The sequence below is a fragment of the Solanum pennellii genome, chromosome 12 (assembly GCF_001406875.1).
Source record: "Solanum pennellii chromosome 12, SPENNV200".
NCBI lineage: Eukaryota > Viridiplantae > Streptophyta > Magnoliopsida > Solanales > Solanaceae > Solanum > Solanum pennellii.
In genome coordinates, this window is record NC_028648.1 from 82,546,133 (window position 1) to 82,566,776 (window position 20,644).

Here is a 20,644-nt window from a genome sequence, read left to right on the forward strand (position 1 = left end):
TTTTCGTGGACGTCCGTCAAGACCTTGTCTATGCATCCGGTTGGCCATCACGGCCCGTCCGACCCATTTGGAAGGTCAAACGAGCCCCGAAGCGAGCATACCCCTCATTTCGACGATTTTCGTGTGCTATAGCAAACCATTTTTTGGGTGATCCGGATTCCGACGTCAAGAAGGCCAAATTTTTTCGTGGACGTCCGTCAAGACCTTGTCATGTGTAAATAGGACAAGTAGATAAAAGTAACCATTCATGATGACCTTATTTGTAGATAACTCACAAGAGGCTGTAAATGTCTCTGCTCACTATTTTATTTTATTTTTTGTCTGTTGGAAAAAAAAATTGATTTATATATATATATATGATAGAACTATTTTTTTGGTGTAAGTTTTGTCTGTGCCTTTTGCATGAATATCACATTGTCATGCATCTAATATTTCACCATTATACTTCTAGCATTTATTCTTTATTGTCTGCAATATTCTTTTTTTCATGATATCTCGTTGTTTTTGGTTTCGGGCTATGAAATTGATTTACTTTTTAGTGGATGTCTGAAGATGTCATCATGATCTAAGATATTGGATCGTGATAGATTGGTATAAGAGCTATAGATCTCATGTACATTTGCTTTGATCTTAAGTACTTCTTTGAACCCACTTTTTCTTATATGAATAGCACGAAGTATTCAGTCAATTAGATGGGGAATCAAAGTTAAAATTCATGGACTATAGCACACGTAAAATGAAAAATTTGATATTTCTCAATGCGGACCTCGTTTAAACTTGAAAATGCAGAGGTTTGCCCCTTCGGACCAACGCACACCATTAATAAGGTGTTCACAGAGGCCCACAACAAAATTTGGTTAAACATCCATCGGGATAACATATAACCCAAAATTCATGGACTGTAACACACATAAAAAGAGAATTTGGTATTTCCTGTTTCGGACCTCTTTTGAACTTGAAAATGAGGATGTTTGCCCCTCCAGACCAACGCACGCCATTAATAAGGTATTCGCGGTCACCCACAAAAAATTTCCACCAAAAACTCGTCAAGATCACGTATCACCCAAATTCATGAACTGTAGCACATGTAAAATGTAGAATTTGGTATTTTCCTTTACGAGCCTCGTTTGAAATTAAAAATGTGGATGTTTTCCCATCTAGACCAATGCACACCATTAATAAGGTCTTCATGGACGCCTACAAAAATTTCGGCCAAAAACATGTTTGGTCACATATCACCCGACTATAGCACACATAAAATGAAGAATGCACACCATTGAATTCTTGAAAATGTGGACGTTTTCCCCTTCGGACCAACGCACACACGCTTAAAAATACGGTCGAAAGCCCATCGGAATCACATATCACTCAAAATTCATGGACAATAGCACATGTAAAATGGAGAATTCAATATTTCCTATGTTCGGCCTCGTTTAAACTTGAAAATGTGGACGTTCACCCCTCAGGTTCAACGCGCACCATTAATAAGGTTTTCACAAACGTTCACCAAAATTCTCGACCAAGAACCTTGTGTATATATATATATCTTGATGAACTTTTTTTTTTTTGGTGTGAGTTGTCTGTAATTTTCGCATGAATATCACACTGTCATGTACCTAAGATTTCACCATTATACTACTAGTATTTATTTGGATGTTTGTATGTGTCATTGTAACCTAAGATTATGGACTGGTACGTGGACGTTTAGCGACAACTTTAGGAGTTTTAGCAGCAATTATTATGATAATAAGACCTTTGCGACAACTTTTAAGAGTTTTAGCGCCATTTAAAGTCGCCACTAATAACACCTTTTGCCACAACATGTAAAAGTTTCAGCGGCAATTAAAGTCGCCACTAGTATACACCTTTTAGCAACAACTTTTAGAGTTTTAGAAACAGTTATAGTCTCCACCAAAACAACCTTTGAGCGACATTTAAAGTCGCCCATAATTAGACCTTTAGCGACAAATTATAATACTTTTAGCGGCGGTTGTAGGCACCACCAAAAGGACCTTTAGAGACAACTTTTAAGAGTTTTAGCGGCGGTTTAAGTTGTCACGAAGAAGACCTTTAGCGACATTTAAAGTCGCCCCTTACTAGACTTAAGCGACAAATTCTAATAATTTTAGCAGCAGTTTCTGTCGCCACAAAAAGTTACTTTTAGTGACGACATTCATAGCTTTTAGCGGCGATTATAGTCGCCAGAACAAGTTACATTAGCGACGACATTCATAGCTTTTTGCCGGTTTTAGTCACCACAAAAGTAACTTTTAGCGACCACATTAATAGCTTTAGCGACGGCTTTAGTCGCTCAAAAAATCACTTTTAGCGACGGCAGTCATAGCTTTTAGCGACGGTTTTAGTCGCTGCAAAAAAGTCACTTTTAGCGACGACATTCATAGCTTTTAGCGACGATTTCAGTCGCCACAGAAAGTTACTTTTAGCGACGACATTCATAGCTTTTAGCGACGGTTTTAGTCGCTGCAAAAAAGTCACTTTTAGCGACGACATTGATAGCTTTTAGCGACGATTTCTGTCGCCACAGAAAGTCACTTTTAGCGACGACATTCATAGCTTTAGCGACGATTTAAGTCGCCACAGAAAGTCACTTTTGCGACGACATTCATAGCTTTAGCGACGATTATAGTCGCCACAGAAAGTCACTTTTAGCGACGACATTCATAGCTTTTAGCGACGATTTTTGTCGCTGCAAAAGTCACTTTTAGCGACGACATTCATTGCTTTTAGCGGCGATTTTTGTCGCCATAAAAAGAGACCTTTAGCACAACTGTTATGAATATTAGCGACGGCTTTAGTCGTCACAAAAAGGACTTTTCGTGACAACTATTATGAGTATTAGCGACGGATATAGTCGCCACTAAAAGAACTTTTAGTGGCATTTTAAGTCGCCCCTAATTAGACCTTTTAGCGATAGATTTTTAAAGTTTTAGCGGCGGTTATGGTCGCCAATAGGCCTTTAGCAACAACTTTTAAGAGTTTTAGCGGCGGTTCTAGTCGCCACTAAGTTGTTAGAGCGTTATGTATAGTCCATCATTTTTTATGGTATATTTTTGCTTTAGGGATCAATTTTTAGGAATTAGACAACTTTCTTAGTTTTTTGCGTATATTCGCCCTTGATATTGATGTCTTCTAGCGCCAGAAGGTTGTGAAAAAATCTGTGAGAACCTCCGTAATGATGTATTACGTATAATCCCGCCATTTTAAAGCATATTTTTGCATTTAAGGGTCAACTTTTATGAATTACGCGGTTTTCTCGTGTATTATTGGCATATTCTGGTGACCCGAATTTTTTTTTAAGAAAAAAACTTTATGAGGAGGTGTGTTGACGGTCAATCGAAACCATCTCTCTACCTTATAAAAGTAAACATAAAATTGTGTGTATTTTATCAAATCTAAACCCCGCTTGTACGTTTATACTGAAGTTTATTGTTATAGTATATTATACTAGTCTCTCAAAAAATACAATTACATCTTTTGCCAAATAAGCAATATAGACACAATTTAGATTATACACAAATAGGTTGAGAGAATTTCATTGAAATGCTACGTAATTTCACGAGTGGGGTCTAAGGATGTTGATGTGTACGCAGAATTTACACCTGTGAAAGTGAAAGATGATGTTTTGAATAAGACTGTCATCTCAAGAAGAGCATTTTAAAGCAAGTATGAAAAAAAAATATAGTAGTGAACAAGTCATTATGAAAACAATGGGGAAAAAAATAAGTAATAACAACAAATAAATGATAACACAGCAAATCAGGAAACAACAATCAAGCTACTAGTAGTATATAGATATATAATTGACTTGATACATAGTAGTAATATTTTCCTTTTGGATTTTTTCTTTCAACTATGGTTTGTTAGTGTTTTTGTTGTTATGTTTGTTGATAATCCCTTCTTCAGTCTGAGTTGAAGGCTTGTAATATCCAGTGACAGGGTCTGGTACCCATGATGACTCTGAAGAAATAGAACTTACACTCTGATCTTTCACTAATTTTTGTTGATGATCCCTTTTTGTTGACCCTTCTTCTGCTTGTGTTGCACAATACCCTCTCCTACAATATTTTCTTCTTTGTCAACAAAGATAATAACAACATATTCGGTATAATAACAACATATTCAATATAATTTCACAAGAAAGATCTGAGAACAAAGTTTACTCGTACCTTTGTAAGATAGAAATTTTGTTTACAAAATGCATGTTTTGTTTCAGATTCATAACAAAATAATGAATAGGTACAAAAAGATCAACTCACCTTGTAACAAGATTCAAGGGAAGGCTACCATCAACAAGACAATAAGAAGACTTGAATTTGGAGATGATTCTTGTTATATTGCAAGCCATTTTGAGTCTAAAAGAGAATTCCTAAGACTTGAAAATAATATTACAAAGTCTAAGAAATGGATAGTCAAAAAGTGGAACAATTTGGTAGGCCACTTGTATAATTGAAACTACTTGGTCATTATGACTTTAGTACCTAGAAACTTCCCATCAATAAGAAGAACCACCCACATTGCATCATCATATTATATAATATAAAAAGAAGTTACCAAGAGAGAGACTTTATAAACACTAACAATGTAAAATATACATATATAATCAAGTCAAATATAAAACAAGCACTAGTTAATTATCTAAAGAAAACGATAATTGACATGCTATCACAAGTTAAATTCACAAAGTACAAAATATAAAAGATTTTTTAGTGTATATAATTTATAACTTGGCGTAAATAGTAGGTGGCCTCTAGGCACGAGAAAGGCTACCTCTTTTGGCCTTTCATGTAATCACGACCTACTTGTGTCAACATATGCACCCCACACCTTTATTTTTTTTAAAAACGCACCAACATATACACCCCACATATATATATATATATATATATATATATATATAAACAAATAAAAGTACCCTCAAATGAAAAGATAACATAATTCTACGTGATGTTATCAGAGCAGATGAAATTCTACATGCAAATCTCACCATATAAATCGTGTCCCACATGAAATGTAAATTAAAGTAGATCGCTTCTAACAGTTTAAGCTTAACAGTTTAAGCTTTTAGATGAAACATGTGCCGCAGCCTCCTCGATGTTTCTGATGAAACTCATAGGAATATTATCCACCCTTAACAACTAATGAATTACAAGGTACAACCACTAGAACAAAAAGGGAAACAAGAGAAAACAAAGAGAAGTCGTAAATAAGAAAAAGGAAACATTGCAAATTACAAAGTATTCGAAATTTAAGATAATCTTTTGTAGTTCCTAACAATTGTATGCCTCTCCACATCTAAATGTCAAAATCGTGTTTGTGTGTAGTTCACTCAGATTGGGCAAGGTGGAACATCAAGGGTGATACCAGCTTGGATTTGGCCCCAACCTATGAGACGCCAGTGCTTCTCGATTCTCCTGCTAAGAGCAATTTTCTCACCTTTGCTGGTACACACAGGTGATGTCAATTGCAGTTTTGCAAAGACATTCTTAACAGCGACAACACGAGCCCCAGTTGACATAGATCCTATGTTTAACATGAGAATCTCTCCCTTGGCCAACTTTGAGACTTTACCCTGCCTTTCCGTGTCCTTTGTCCTCACTCCCAGAAGACGGCGGAGCAAGAAGAAATTTACCTGCATTACAAAATGATGTGATGTGATTAGGAAGAAGAATAGTGATGTTCCTTTCGTTCTAAAAGACTCTGAAACTGATGTCTACCTCCAGTTCAACAAACACTTCAGGAAGTGAGCCAACCTCCCCAAGAACCTGTCCGACCAAACGATCAGCACGAGTCAATGTTGGATCCATAGTTGTTCCAACTCCAATGAGGCCTCCGGGCACAGCAAATTGTAGCTCATTTTGCTCAGCAAACAATGACACTATTCTTGAATATATTGGGGTACACTTAATGTTGCCACTCTCATCCTTGACAGTAATACCGGGACGAACCTCAATGAGTTGATTTACCTTCAGGACTCCCTGCAGAAAAACATTTACATGCTCATTTGACTTGGTCCATCTTTCAATCAGATTTTTATCCTCTATGTAACGATTAGCATAAGCATTAGGTATATCGAAAAAACATCTGTCAGCATTAAAAATTTGAGCCCTTGGTCAATCAAGGAAACTGTGAAGGAAAAGAAGGTACGAGCAGTAGCATTTGTTTGCTTTATGGAATTTAAGGACACACCTTCAGTATACTGCCACCAGCGACACCGCCTCTGATATCATCAACTTCAAAACCAGGTTTATTAACATCAAATGATCGGATGACTATCATATTTGGTGGTGAAATGAAATTTCTCTCAGGAATGGGAATTTTCTTCACAATATATTCAGCAACAACATCGATGTTGTACTTCAATTGCGCAGAGATTGGTACAACTGGAGCACCATCAGCAACAGTTCCCTGAACAAGGTATTGAAATAAGGTATAAAGATACAGCCTTAAGATCAACCATACACACAGCAGAGAAGTAAACCAATTAAACTGACCTGAATAAATTTCTGAATTGCCTCATGCTGGTTAATGGCAACATTTTCCTGAACTAGATCAACCTTATTTTGGAGAATTATTATGTGTTGGAGGCGCATAATTTCTACAGCAGCTAAATGTTCAGAAGTCTGAGGTTGAGGACAGCTCTCGTTAGCAGCAATTAGAAGTAATGCTCCATCCATAATTGCAGCTCCATTAAGCATAGTAGCCATGAGAATATCATGACCCTGCAGTCAATTTCACAATACAAAAGCATTCTATATCAGGAAATTAAATGTCTAGCTGACAGCGAAAAAATCGGACAACAAACCTAGGTGCTTCACAAAAGACTACATGTAGGGGAAGTGTTTACAGATTGACACGTTGCAAAAGGATAGTGCAGAGACTCACAAAAGAATCTAAGTGGATAACGTATGTGCTATCTTCTTAAGTTTTAACAAAGGTAAAGGATCAAAAAGAATCCTACAGATCAGACCAACAGACAAAAGTTCCTATAAATGACAGGAGAAGGCATGTCAGACCATCAACGTGTCGAGATCATTTTGACTACTGTCAATATGTGACCATATGTGTTCAACTTTGTTATGATAACTTTAAAAGTATTCTTTCCCCCTGCAGTCTAAAAAGGGGTATATCAGGTGTTTGTAGCATATACGTAAGGGTCCCAAACCTGTTAAAAGGGAGCAGTAGTGCAAGCCAATGACAGTTCTAAAACAAAGATCTCTTTCCCCTTGTATACTCTAGAAAAGGGGCAAGCCGGGTTTTGGGCCTCTGCTGTATCATGTAAGGGTTCTGTACCTTCCAAAAGTGAGCTGCAATGCAGCCAATGGAAGTTTACAAGACAAAAGAGCCTCACTTAGTATTGCAAAGTATCTACAAATACAAAAACTATAGAAAAGAATCTCTCCAGAATGAGGTTAAAAAAAATCTCTCCACATAAAGTAACCTACTGCATGCTCACGGGCTAAAATATCCAAACCTGAGATCATAAAAACAACATCTACAGATTCTCACGGCAGTAACAGATGCAGCTATGAGATTTACCAACTGTTTGAGACCAACATAGCTGAACTTGCTTCTTCCTAGAGAAGGCATGACAGCTAAGAAGACAGCAAAAACAGGAGGCAGAAACTTTTTCCTTTTTTGTATATAACCGAGAAAGCATAGAGGACCACTGGTGCACAGTTTACAACCCGGTGGATAATCGGACAACCCCTCTACCCTTCTTCAATTAGATACTAGTGATGTGCGGCTAGCCCACGCATCACGCAATGCACTCTTACCGATAGACTAGAGCCCTAGGGGAAACTAGAAACCAAAAACTAAGGAAACAAAAACTCCTAGTCTTTCATCGAATCCAAGACAGAGCTAATTGGAACAACGAGTAGCATGAATATTAAATATGTTAACAGAACATTAAGAACTTTATTAAAAGATAAAGAAGAGAAATGGCCCATTTAAAAATTATCTTGATACCATCTTGTTGGTGTATTTCCTGATTTATGACAGCTTAAGACTTTCATTAGAGTATCCATATTTGCACAAGATCAGAAAATAAAGAACTATCATCTTCTGTCGCATCCCAATACTCAAGTAAAATGCAGTAACATATACTGTAAATGGTAGGTGAGAAGCTTACGGGGCAATCAACGAAAGATACATGTCTCAGCAATTTCATCCTACAGGTCTCAAAACCAGGGACATCACACATCGGACTGTCTTCTTTTGCACTTCCATATGCCCTGAAAAGGATAAAAGGTTACAGCATAAAAGTGACATAAATGAGCAAAGAACAGTTCCATTCAAGTTCAAGTACTTACTTGTAGCACATGGGTCTAGGGCAGCGGTCTTCTTCACATTTATATATCTTAGCATTAGCATACCCAAGCTTAATTGTGATGTTTCTTTCTAGCTCATTTTTAAAACGAACAGTCTGCATAAATAAGGCAAGACAGATAATTAGTTTCCTTCTAGAGGACAATAGAATCTTAGGTTGCCCCAATCAGCATGTGCTTAGCTTTCAAAATTTTTGTAGCACGAATTTGTTTTGACAAATGCAGTACGATCGAAATAGCTAGACATAATCAGACAAACTATCTTGGTGGTCAATTTATCAAGGCAATCAATTCGTAATGAGCTACAAAATAAATTCAAATCATTAATGATCTCAACAGCTGATAACTCCAGATAACTTTCCCATTATAATGATGTTACATCTCACGCCATAATATATGCGGCACAGGGTAATTATATTCCGTCATAACTCAAAAAAAAAAAAGAGGAATAACCTAGAAATACTTAGTTATTCTTATAACCAACCTCAAAATACTTTTAGGAAGAATGTGCAAACACAGAAATAGTAGTTATTCTGCACTACAGAATAACTAAATTCCATCATAACTCCAGAAAAAGAGGAAAAACCTTGAAATAATTAGTTATTCTTATATGTTATAAGTTACAACCAACCTCAAAATACTCTTAGCAAGAATAAGCAGCGAACATATAGTAAGTAAACTGGGCCTAGACATTTAATACATGCTCAGATGGTTTATCCGTGAATTCAAAAGTAATACAAGGCCATGTATTTACAGTTACAATGATCAATATACTGGTTTTATTTTTTTTATAAGAAAAGATCAATGTATTATTTTGTCTTATAACTAACAGGAAACTGATAAAAACAAAGATATACTTAAGTGAAGGTTCAGATTCAAGAACAAAGGCGTACCTGAACTCCAGATATAGCTTTTACAACTGTTGACTTTCCATGAGCCACATGCCCAATGGTCCCTGAATAACCTAAATTCAGTCTGATGCCAGTACTGTATAAAAGAGTTTCTCAAAGAAACCAAAATGCAGTGGACATATAGAATAACAGTAATACATGTTCATAAGTGACCAGTTTACCAATATTTATCGTAGCCTGACGAGAAATAACCTCTGGTGAAAGTGGATGCAACTTTGTTACATCCAACTTACTCAGGTCCTGCTCCATCAATCCTTTCCGAGACATTTTTTAGCTGTTTTTTGATACTTCTTCAGATGTCCGTGAATTTCAAGCCTGAAACTGGAAATAAATCAAGAAATCATACTCAAAACATTGTATTTAGACAGACAGTTGAGTTATGTCTCAAGGCATAAAGATATATTTTTATCAGGTGAACAATTACATTAATTACAAGGACATAATCAGCCTTATACAAGAAGTATACCAAAAAGTAAAGAACCTACAAAAAGATATTGAATCCTCTATGCAGCCCGGAACTACATGGGTATACCAAAAAGAAATAGGGATCGGAGATTACTCCTCAAATGCCCCAAACTGAATTCTACCCCTTAGAAAGCCCTCCTGTTTCTCGCTAAAAATTTAAATAAGACTGAACTATTAGACACATCGTAATTGTTTTGTCCTTTCCTCTTGGGATCTTATTTTATTAATTATCAAAAGGTGGAATAGGAAGAGAGGCTACTAAGTACAATTTGCAAAGTCTAACTAAAACATTTCAAAGTAAGACGGAACAGGAATTATTTGACGCTACAATAGTGTACACTTATACCTTTCAAAATACAATGTAACTATAATATCCTCCTCGTCCTCTATAGAAAAGTCTTACTAAAACATTTCAAAAGAAGCATTAAAGGATAAATGTAGAAGAAGAAAAAATAGCAGAAGGAGGAGGAGCCCATCCTCCCCTCCTCTTAAGTATGGATGATGATGCATCTTTTTGTGCGACTTCCTCCTCCCTAATAACTCGCTCATTGTTTGTTCGTGTAAGGATAAGTGTGAGATTCATAGAACCTCTAACTTTAAAGAACCATAATTTGACTTCTAAGATAAATTATTTAGTAAGAACGTTGGAGAGCCCATAATTTGCTTGTAAGGTAAATTATTTAGAATGAATATGTAATGGGGCCGATAAAATGGGACGAAAACAGAGGATTCATATAGACGATAAACAAATATTCATTACATCAGACAATAAATTACTCTATATGTCTCAATTTATGTGGCATAGTTGAAATTCGAGGTCAACCAAGTTTTTCTTTGACTACATTTATTTATACGCCTTTAAAATACTTCAATTTGTTAATTATTGTTATTTTTAGTACTTTATGCTTAGTTTTGAGATATAAAAAATTTTATTCAACAAACTTAAAGCTTCTATATCCAAATTCACAACCAAAGTTTAAAAGTGTTTGAATCTCGAAATTCCAACAGTGACACTTAAATTGAGACAGAGGAAGTACTATGAATAAAACACAATAGGATTTAAGGCATAGTTGATTAATAAGTCATCCACAAGAGCTTCTTCCCTTACACAACGCAATCTCATAGATGCTGCAATGACTTCCCAAATTGCAAGCCAAAGAACAAACCACTCCCAAATAATATTTCTTTTACATTTTTTTTGGAGGCATCAGCTTTAACATACCAGTCCTAAAACCCTAATTCCTAAAACTCAAATCACCAGATATCTTAGCTCCGACAGAGTCAAAATTATCACGATTCAACATATATAAGAACAAAACTAAATGTAGATTAAAAATATATATTCAGATAGAATTTAACAAATGCACAACTAAAAAAACCATTAAAAATTGAAGGTTTTATACTATGAACAATATATGACAAAGATATACATATGTAAATCATTATGGAGGTGGTCTACGGCGGCGAAGGGGAAGAGGACTCACCGGAGAAGAGTGAAACGGCGGCGTCGCAGCTGCACTCGAGAGAGAAAGTAAAACGAGGAATGAGAATATGATTTTGGCTTAGTGGTGTAGAAGATATATTTACATTCGAGACCCATAATTATATTTAACTATATGAAGACCCCTCATTTTTTTTGTTTTTGTTGTTTTAGCACCTTTGGTTTAGCATTAGAGGTGTCAAAAAGGAAAAAAATTAAAAAATGGAATCGAACATCAAACTAAATCGATAAAAGAATCGACAAGTCTTTGAGTTGATTTAATTTGATCTTCTATTCAAAAAGTTATAGCTATATGTGTAGTCCCGTTTATCCCATCTCATTCCATTTCGATTCATTTCGGTCCATCCCAATTTTATCCCTATATATAGTGGAACAGGACGAAAACGAGACTCCATCACAGTAACTTCAATCCGGTTCATAACGGTATCGATCAACAACCCGACTAAATCGTTCCGTTCCGATCCTTTGGTCTCATTCCGATCCAGTGTCCAGGTTGGTTAAGTATTGAAGAAGTACTACTTAGCCAATCTTAGTATCTTCTTTCGGTTTACTTTCTTTTTTATTTTTATATTTTGTTTATTCATGTATCCTCTAATTTATTAGGAAAGACTTGTTTAATCTAGGAAAATAATTTCTTAGAAAGTGCCTAACCCGACTCAAATATATACATATATATATATATATATATATATATATATTTAAAAATATTATTGTCGTAGTATTTATCCTAATTCTTGTATTGTTCTTTTTGATATTATAATTCCCCATCTATTATGTCATGTCCTCTCTAGTCGACTATATAATGCTATCATATTTCTCTATTCAAACACCATTTGAATAAAAAAGTAACAACAAAAAGATAAGTAAAAAGTTCTAATAGTACTTTTATATAGTTGTGTCACATAAAACTCATTAAAAACAAGCATTTTCGAATTAGTTTTTTTTTTTTTCATTTTCTTTGAGACCTCAAATATAGAAAGGAAGGTATAAAAGATATATTACTAGAATATTAGAAATATGGAGGCAAAAAATTACACTTGGAATAGCTTAAATTGCTAAAAAGCAAAGTGAAGAAAGCCACTCGTCTTCAAAATTCATGCAAATCCCTCCACTTTTTTTTCTTCTTATGACCCCAAATTCTTAATTAGATGTCACGCAAAAAAAATAAAAATATAGAACAAGAAAAAAAATTAATACAATTTTTTTTAAAAAAAAAATCATCATGAGATCTGATGATAATCATGAGGTGATTCATAAAAATTACATTAAAAAACACAGCATGATGAAGAGATTTTCATTTAGAAATTCAATTCAATATGTGCTTGAAAAACAAAGATTTATGTGTCTTTTGATTGGAATTGCTACGTCAATTTTCGTTTGCTCTGTAGTTTCTATTTCTTCTCCAATATTAAAATTCGATTTTGAATCGATTGATATTCAAGATACATTTATATCGAATAATCCGATCCCTCGGAGAATTGCTTACGAGTTGGTTGATGAAATCGACCACATTAATGCAGGTATTTTTAGTTTTTCTTATTTATAAGTTCAATTGAGCATGTATTGTATGTGAATCTACAACAACTATATGAGATTTAAGAAAATTTCTAATTTAAAGAGTCTTAAAAAAGAATATTAGACTAATTAAAACCGACTCGAATAACATGAAAACACATGCATATAAAAAAAATGTAAATTCCAATTTTTAACTATTTTAATTTGGAATTAAAACATACCCAATTAATCATGTTTCACTAGAATGGACGAAGTTTTTATCAAAACTAATTTAACAATAAAAAATATCCTGACAACGACATTGTTACAGAAAGGTCTGACTGATTGTTGTTGTTATTATTGTAGGTGGAAAGGTTCCATTGGGATTGAAAGGGAAGAGTAAGAGAATATTAGTAACAGGAGGAGCAGGATTTGTTGGGAGCCATTTGGTGGATAGATTAATAGCAAGAGGAGATAGTGTTATTGTTGTTGATAATTTTTTTACAGGTAAAAAAGAGAATTTGTTGCACCATTTCAAGAACCCAAGGTTTGAACTTATTCGACACGATGTCGTTGAGCCGATTTTGTTAGAAGTGGATCAGATTTATCATCTAGCTTGTCCTGCTTCTCCTGTTCATTACAAGTATAATCCAGTCAAGACTATTATATCCTTAATTTCACATTCTTTATACCATTGCACCACTATTCTTTTGACAATACGTGTGAACTACACAAATATGTTTTTTTTCCACATATATATAGTTCAAATCGAAAATAACAACGATACGTTTCGTGTTTTTCATATGATCATGTTTGTTTTATTTAGTTTATTTTCCTTGACTTTAAAATGGAAAGATATCACAAAACAAATGTGATGGGAACAATGAATATGTTGGGATTAGCAAAAAGAGTGGGAGCTAGGTTTCTTATTACTAGCACAAGTGAAGTTTATGGTGATCCATTGCAACATCCTCAGGCTGAGACTTATTGGGGCAATGTTAATCCCATTGGTAAGTCAATTCATTTACTTTTAACTTTGGTTGCGAACGTACATCGTCAGTCTAAATAATTTTATGTTATTAATATCATATATTTATATATATATGATAGTAAACTCATTGTTATTTATATCATAATTCTCAAATGATCTATCTAAGATTAGAGGGGCCTTATTAGTGGTGATCCTTTAACTCTTCCACGAATTGCTACAATTATAAAAGTTTTTATATGTAATTACCTAATAAGCAATGGTTGAACCATATACGATAAAGGGGGTTTGTTGAAAATTTTATACTATAGAAAATAGCTTTGATCCAAAATATATATTCATCTTTAGAATTTCGTTGAAAATCTACAAACTATTTATTTAAAATACAATAACTTACGAGAATCATAAGTTACAAATCATTGTTCTGCATCTTGCTATGTATATATGAGCGAGTCAATTGTCAGTTGAATCCCCTAGATATAAGAGAACATTATTTCTTAATATCCTTGATGAAATTTCTCCCTCGATTCATCACTATAAATGTGTGCCATGATTATGTACCTATAATTTTTATATTACTAGTGCTTAGAACTTAAACTCGACTTTTTTTTTTTTCGAAACTTGTGAACAGGTGTCCGCAGTTGTTATGATGAAGGAAAACGTACAGCTGAAACTTTGACCATGGACTACCATAGAGGACTCAACATTGAGGTACATTTTCTGCTTGAAATCTAATTTTAAACCATAGTATATATATATATATTGATATCTTGAAGAATTATTTGAACATATTGAGTTGATTATTTCACGTTAGAATTTTGTTATCGACAAGGATAAATACGAGATGATTTGCTAACGAAAATTTATTTTTTGATAGGTTAGAATTGCTAGGATTTTTAACACATATGGACCACGTATGTGTATAGATGATGGTCGAGTTGTTAGCAATTTTGTTGCACAGGTTTGTTTGTGTTAAATTAATCATAATTGGTTTAATATTAATGTATTCTTTTCATGTAATTGATTAAATATTTACAATACTTTAATTTCATTGAATATTTATAAAATTTGTAGGCTTTAAGAAAGGAGCCAATGACAGTTTATGGAGATGGAAAACAAACCAGGAGCTTTCAATTTGTCTCTGATTTGGTAAAGTTTTTATTTTTACTTATTTATTGAAGGTCTATTAAAAACAGTTATTATCGTAAGTAAATAAATAAAGTTGATTTTTTTGTGTGTGATTGTTGTAACTAATTAATAGGTTGAAGGTTTGATGAGGTTGATGGAAGGAAATCATGTAGGTCCTTTCAACCTTGGGAATCCTGGTGAATTCACCATGCTTGAACTAGCTAAGGTATGTGTGCTTTTTTTTCATTCGATAATACGTAATGTACGTCGATTTATTCAAATTTATGTCGAAAAGTCTTACTTAGATTTAAATTTTTTTCCCTAAAAGTTACTCTATACAAAAAGTATGTCTCAAAATTCGGATCGAGGATAAAAGAGGAGGGTAATAAGGGGGTTAATGAATTCTTCTAAGCAAATGAAAGAGTGTAGAATTGGCCACTAAAGGATGTGTGATTAAGTGGTAAATGTTTCTCAATCATTAATACGAGATTTAAAGTTTAAATTTTAAAAATAAAAATTTATCTTTGTTAAGAGCACTAGGATTTTCATAATGAACTTTATACACCGCAAATTCAAATTAGACAAATCAATATAGGTCGTAGTGAAGCAATTTAAGAGGACATGAAAGGAGGGTCAATCAAATTGTCATACAACATATATAGTTTATATATACAACTTCTTGAATACACTTTATATTAAGAAAACTTTTATTATAGTGTTACACTTTTTATTCCCGATCCTTGTTAAAATTTTTGGCTCTGAGCATGAAAAAAAAATAGCATATCCCATATAGCACTTGACATTCTTTTTTAACATAACAAATTGCTTCTACTTATTATATTTTCTATCATTTCTTAAAATTCGAGATGTCTAATTAACGTATGATATTTGTAGGTGGTGCAAGAAACAATAGATCCAAATGCAAAAATAGAATTTAGGCCCAATACGGAAGATGATCCTCACAAAAGAAAGCCCGACATTACAAAAGCAAAACAACTTTTAGGATGGGAGCCCGTTGTTTCTCTCCGGCAGGGACTTCCGATGATGGTTGACGACTTCCGGCAACGGATTTTTGGCGACGACAAGCAAGATTCTGGCAACTTATTAACCATATAATAATTATATATAGAAATTAATTTTTTTTTCTCCATCAAAATGGTTAAATGGAGAAAATAAAAATGAATAAGAAGAAGATTAGGAGGTTGTTTAATTAGAGTTTTAATTACTTATATTAAACTTCTTCCAAAATAAGATCCTCTATTGAAAGAGGATTAAATAGAATGCAAAGTTGCATTGATTATTATTATTTTTGGATATAATGAAAAGTTTGAAAAGTGTGTGATCGAATGCTTTTGATAAGTAAAGAACGATTAAATTTACGTATGATCAACAAATTATACATATTAATATAATGATATAGTAAGAAAATATCATGTTTATCTGATTAAAGTAATTAAATTTTGCAAGTTATAACAGTAAATTCATACAATTATTTCATATCATATTCAAATAATTAAACAATATATGAATCGCTTATAGTATCTGAAAGTCAAAATTTTATATTAATACATATAAATGAAAGGAAACATATAAATCTCATAAGAATTGTTTAAATTTTCATTTGAACCGACAAAATTTTACTTTTAACATAGTTAACTACAAAAGAGGGTCTGAAATCAAAAGTGCCACAAAAATTGAACAAAATTTATAAAAGAACAACATACATTAAGGATTAACCAAATGTCAACCAAATGAACAATATTTGGATGAAATAATGGATGCTGTTAACTCGTAGGTTGAAAGATTCATGTTAACATGAGTCTACTAAGCCTCATGCTGACATGAGTCATACAACATTTAAAAAGCGTTTAAAAGATATTAATATTCTTTCTATATTGTTTAGTTGTTATGTTTTCGTGTTTTTTTCCTTTCTATTTTCATTATTTATATGCAAATAAATATGTAAGTAGTGTCATCAAGTCACTATATAGGTGAATTGTTCGAATCATTCCGATTTTAAAGTTTTTCGATTTGACTTATTAATTATCGATTTGTGACATGCTGCTAATCCATTAAAAAAAAACTTAAACTGATAAGAACAAAAAACGTGATAACAAAACTTATATAATAGTATCTCATAATACTTTCAAATACGAAAACTAATATTATAGTGATTGTTACCTTTAGAAGATATTCAAAGCTAAGACAATAATTTTTTAAAAATAATTATTTTGACAACCTAATTAGTTTGAACTAGAAATATTTAATAAAACGTCTCAAAGAATTGAATACAATCTTATTGAATCAACATTAAAACATAATTGATTTAAGTTAAAATGAATTAGAGAAAAATTTAGAAATAAAAAAGTAGTGCAAATTAAATTGTATATGATTTTTAACTATAATTACATCAATAATAAAATTTCAAAAATATGTACATAACAATAAACTAAATAAATTTAATCAATACTTCCTCTTTTCCTTATCACTAACTATTTCGAAACAATACATACATAACAACAAAAAAAAGAACTAAATGTAGAAAATACTAACAATAAATACATAATTTTTTATATTCTATGGTATTTTGTTTCATCAGATCTGGTTGTTTCTTTTAGGTATGTATCTCCTTCATCCTTTGTTCGTTTAATCTTTGCCTCTTATTGGAATTTGTATTTTTTTTGTGCTGAATTTGGGGGTTTTTGGTAGTAGCTTTAGGGTTGAGCCGCCTATGGTTGAAATATCTGGTGAAGTGTGATTACTGATTTAGGAATTTAGGGTTTTTGATCCGTATGTGATGGATATTATCTGAATTTTAAGCTGTTGACATCAAATCCATGGTTATAGTTAATCTGTTTGTGAGTAATTTTGTTTTTGGCTTTTAGATTACCAAGTAATTGCAGCATTACGTTGTTAAAGGATTGTTATAAGAAAAGCTCTAATGAATTACTATGAATTAATCATGTTCTGTTTTACTTGTAGGATTTTTGGTTGATATTTATCATGAACTCCATGTATTTATACCATTTTATTTGTGTTCCTTTCATTCTCGTACTATATGATATATCTATTGAGGCAAAGTTTACGAATTTATGAAGTTTGAGGTTTTTTTAATCAAACACTTACAAATTATCCTTATACCAAGTACAATGGATGATCTATCAATCAAAAACTAAAAAATAAAAAGGAGGAGCTCCTTCGGGGTGGCCTAGTGGTTTGGGTTTGGGACTGCCATGTTGGAGGTCCAAGTTCGAATGTTGTTTGCCTTCGAGTCAAGCTTGGGTTACCTCTATTCTGTGGTTGCGAGTTATTGCATAGGATCAGTAGACGTTATTGTAAGTGCAAATACTTTCTATTTCTTATGTAGAAAATTTTTTAGTTAAGACTTGGGGAATATGTATTATTGGCAGCTATGTAATCTCACCCAGGGAATTGGACTAGAGGTAATAGCGCAACACGTAATGTGTGGGTTTGGTGTATGTCAGGGGTTCAAACTTTGCCACAGAAAAAACTATGGTATTTAAGTGGAGAAGGATAGAGGGGTAGGCACGTTACTCACGGAGTTCCGAATCATGTGTTACTGAGCCTCAGGAACTATTCGGTCATAAATAAAACGATGGGCGCTTTCGTATGTATTGTTTGTGACTTACTGCTGTATCACAAACAGATTCTCAGTTTGAAAAAATGACATATTGTCTGTGCATTAAGCTTATTTCGCAGTAGTGTGCTTTATCATAGTATTTGTTATTCTGGCCAAAGCTTAATGTTTTTGACTTCCTGACAGAAAATGTCTGCATATGATAATGTGGTTGGCGGGAAGTTGAAACTAAAGGGAAAGGCATTGGATGTAAAAGCCGCTGGAATAAAGAAAAAGAAAAAGAAGGAAAAGAAGGATTATGATCAAATCTCCCAGGTTACAGAAAACGAGCTTTCGATTGGTGAGTACTGGTATCTTGAAGTGCAAAAATTTTGTGCTTTTATTATTACTGTTCCTATTTATTAGTTCCTCCCACCTCCCTCTGCATTCAAGTTGTAGATGAATCGATGATAGCTAGTCCATAATGGATTAAACAATTTATTGTTGCGATTTTAAATTGATGGTCTTAAATCCCAATTTTCATTCATCTAATGCATGGTAGTTTTTAGCGATATGATAAGTTGGGCTAGAAGTTATGATTTAACAATTGTTCACAAGATTGAGCCTTCTTGGGACATTGAGTAACTGCAGCTTTTGACACATTCTATCAGTTTGAATTTCATTTAATGGTTATATGTCGTTCTCATAGTTTTAAAACAGTATTGGATGAGTAACGGGGCGTATTCCACTTTCAGCCTAAGATTTAGAGCAAAAACATTTAAATCTTATGTGCTTTTGAGAGATGATATGTCGTTTTTCTTGTTTACCCGCTTCACTAAAATGTTTCTGACTGGATGTAGATGGGGGTAGTGGATCCATAGATAATTCCACCAAGGAAGAGACCACAGATGCAACTAAATCTGTTGGTGAAGAAAATGCCGGTCGCTGGGATGATAATCTAACCCCTGCAGAGAGGCGCTACATAGAACAGAGAGAGAGGATCGACATGCATAAGATGGCCAAGACTGCTAATAAATCACATCGTGACCGAATTGAAGATTTCAATCAGTACTTGGCAAACATGAGTGAGCACTATGACATTCCCAAAGTTGGCCCTGGCTAATTAAGAACAAATCAGAAATTTGCTGCTGGATCTCCATGTCTCCTTTACAGTTGTTTCGCGTTAGCATCTGTACTAGCTACTATTTTGCATGTATTCTGTAATTTAGAAGTTCCCTTGGTTCGATGGTGATCATCTTCCTTCTGAGGCTGAACCTAGCAATGATGTTCTAATGGATGTAAATTTTCAGATTGTATGTGCTTAAATTGAAAGGTTTATACCAATTTCGATCAAGTGAGACATTTCAAAAGGTGGAGATTTTGCTCAAATGCCCATCTTTGTTTACTTTACATTTTTCTAGACACCACTCGTGGGATTACATTGATTATGTTGTTTTTGTTTGCATGTCTTTGTGTCTACTAGTTATCTTTTCAGTGTGTATATCCTATTTATGAATATTATTAAAAATATTCATGAAGTGTGGTAGATTTTTATTTTTTGTGAGAGTTATGTTCTTTTGATAGTGTAATTTTTTTTTTATATACTACTATCAAGTTAAGGTTGATTACCTAAAAAATAGAGTGATAACTTATAACCAGTTAAATTGTTGTAATAGTGAAAAGATAGTATCCTATTAGCATATACAACTTTGAGTCATGGAATGAGTTACTAATATTTTACCTGAAGTAGACGGTCTATCTCTTAGGTGCAATTTTTTCGATCCTATAAATCTTATGAATATGAAATGTTTTGTGCACTAATCATCGCCCCCGTTACTTAGCAATCAAATAAATCAAGGCATATTACTTGGGTGGTGGGATCTCATTGTCCCACATTCAATTAAAGTAGAAATTTCCCATATTTGTAATAGATGAGTCATTCTTGAATGTGACATGCCCTTTCTAGGAAAGAAAATAGAGTTTTTTTTCTTAAGAGAATAGGAAAGGGGTTTAGTGAGGGAAACAATTTCCTACATATAGTCAAGGATTGGAAAGTTCTTTTGTATGCATATTATTCAAACAAACGCGTAAGTGGTTCATTTTCTTTTTCTTTTCGTTCGATGTCTGATATTTGTATTGACTAATTCAGATTAGCAATCGAATAAGACCCAATAAAGGAGAAACCATTTCCTATTAAGATTATTTCCGTATCTAAAACTCAAACTCGAGACC

At 33.5% G+C, this 20,644-nt stretch overlaps 4 protein-coding genes across 6 annotated transcripts; 2 read left to right on the plus strand and 2 right to left on the minus strand.

The window, feature by feature from the left end:
* Nucleotides 1–3,720: 3,720 nt before the first annotated feature.
* Nucleotides 3,721–4,598, minus strand: LOC107006629 (protein SENESCENCE-ASSOCIATED GENE 21, mitochondrial). The gene is made up of 2 exons (XM_015205143.2): nucleotides 4,278–4,598; nucleotides 3,721–4,076 (listed from the first exon to the last, which is right to left on the minus strand). Exons 1-2 carry the CDS (start codon nucleotides 4,364–4,366, stop codon nucleotides 3,872–3,874), a joined length of 294 nt encoding a protein of 97 aa, XP_015060629.1. The 5' UTR covers nucleotides 4,367–4,598; the 3' UTR covers nucleotides 3,721–3,871.
* A 415-nt stretch (nucleotides 4,599–5,013) lies between these two features.
* LOC107007247 (eukaryotic translation initiation factor 2 subunit gamma-like) lies at nucleotides 5,014–11,314 on the minus strand. 2 transcript variants are annotated; one of them, XM_015205779.2, is made up of 9 exons: nucleotides 11,209–11,314; nucleotides 9,421–9,580; nucleotides 9,242–9,303; nucleotides 8,334–8,446; nucleotides 8,153–8,255; nucleotides 6,513–6,740; nucleotides 6,208–6,426; nucleotides 5,736–5,996; nucleotides 5,014–5,650 (listed from the first exon to the last, which is right to left on the minus strand). In XM_015205779.2, exons 2-9 carry the CDS (start codon nucleotides 9,524–9,526, stop codon nucleotides 5,348–5,350), a joined length of 1,395 nt encoding a protein of 464 aa, XP_015061265.1. In that variant the 5' UTR covers nucleotides 9,527–9,580; nucleotides 11,209–11,314; the 3' UTR covers nucleotides 5,014–5,347. The 2 variants fall into 2 exon arrangements, with proteins under 2 accessions (XP_015061265.1, XP_027769147.1); XM_027913346.1 differs by having other exon boundaries at nucleotides 9,421–9,574; nucleotides 11,209–11,301.
* A 1,133-nt stretch (nucleotides 11,315–12,447) lies between these two features.
* On the plus strand, nucleotides 12,448–16,199 carry LOC107006593 (UDP-glucuronic acid decarboxylase 4-like). The gene is made up of 8 exons (XM_015205109.2): nucleotides 12,448–12,745; nucleotides 13,086–13,384; nucleotides 13,582–13,729; nucleotides 14,339–14,418; nucleotides 14,585–14,668; nucleotides 14,782–14,856; nucleotides 14,969–15,061; nucleotides 15,730–16,199. Exons 1-8 carry the CDS (start codon nucleotides 12,448–12,450, stop codon nucleotides 15,949–15,951), a joined length of 1,299 nt encoding a protein of 432 aa, XP_015060595.1. The 3' UTR covers nucleotides 15,952–16,199.
* A 1,100-nt stretch (nucleotides 16,200–17,299) lies between these two features.
* LOC107007249 (protein FAM32A) lies at nucleotides 17,300–19,822 on the plus strand. Of its 2 annotated transcripts, none has more exons than XM_015205781.2 (3): nucleotides 17,300–17,453; nucleotides 18,620–18,773; nucleotides 19,273–19,822. In XM_015205781.2, exons 2-3 carry the CDS (start codon nucleotides 18,623–18,625, stop codon nucleotides 19,533–19,535), a joined length of 414 nt encoding a protein of 137 aa, XP_015061267.1. In that variant the 5' UTR covers nucleotides 17,300–17,453; nucleotides 18,620–18,622; the 3' UTR covers nucleotides 19,536–19,822. The 2 variants fall into 2 exon arrangements, with proteins under 2 accessions (XP_015061267.1, XP_015061266.1); XM_015205780.2 differs by lacking the exon at nucleotides 17,300–17,453 and adding an exon at nucleotides 17,516–17,693.
* Nucleotides 19,823–20,644: the final 822 nt, after the last annotated feature.

Excerpts from the sequence above, each read along its gene's own strand:
- LOC107007247 (XM_015205779.2), bottom strand. The coding sequence starts at position 9,526 with ATGTCTCGGAAAGGATTGATGGAGCAGGACCTGAGTAAGTTGGATGTA. Across the intron at positions 8,447-9,241 it reads AAGCTATATCTGGAGTTCAG|ACTGTTCGTTTTAAAAATGA; the intron begins GTACGCCTTTGT and ends TTATTTATGCAG. Across the intron at positions 5,997-6,207 it reads CTGGTGGCAGTATACTGAAG|GGAGTCCTGAAGGTAAATCA; the intron begins GTGTGTCCTTAA and ends GTTTTTCTGCAG.
- LOC107006629 (XM_015205143.2), bottom strand. The coding sequence starts at position 4,366 with ATGGCTTGCAATATAACAAGAATCATCTCCAAATTCAAGTCTTCTTAT. Across the intron at positions 4,077-4,277 it reads CCCTTGAATCTTGTTACAAG|GAGAGGGTATTGTGCAACAC; the intron begins GTGAGTTGATCT and ends AAAATATTGTAG.
- LOC107007249 (XM_015205780.2), top strand. The coding sequence starts at position 17,673 with ATGGTTATAGTTAATCTGTTT. Across the intron at positions 17,694-18,619 it reads TGGTTATAGTTAATCTGTTT|AAAATGTCTGCATATGATAA; the intron begins GTGAGTAATTTT and ends ACTTCCTGACAG. Across the intron at positions 18,774-19,272 it reads AGAAAACGAGCTTTCGATTG|ATGGGGGTAGTGGATCCATA; the intron begins GTGAGTACTGGT and ends GACTGGATGTAG.
- LOC107006593 (XM_015205109.2), top strand. The coding sequence starts at position 12,448 with ATGAGATCTGATGATAATCATGAGGTGATTCATAAAAATTACATTAAA. Across the intron at positions 12,746-13,085 it reads AATCGACCACATTAATGCAG|GTGGAAAGGTTCCATTGGGA; the intron begins GTATTTTTAGTT and ends TTATTATTGTAG. Across the intron at positions 14,857-14,968 it reads TTCAATTTGTCTCTGATTTG|GTTGAAGGTTTGATGAGGTT; the intron begins GTAAAGTTTTTA and ends ACTAATTAATAG.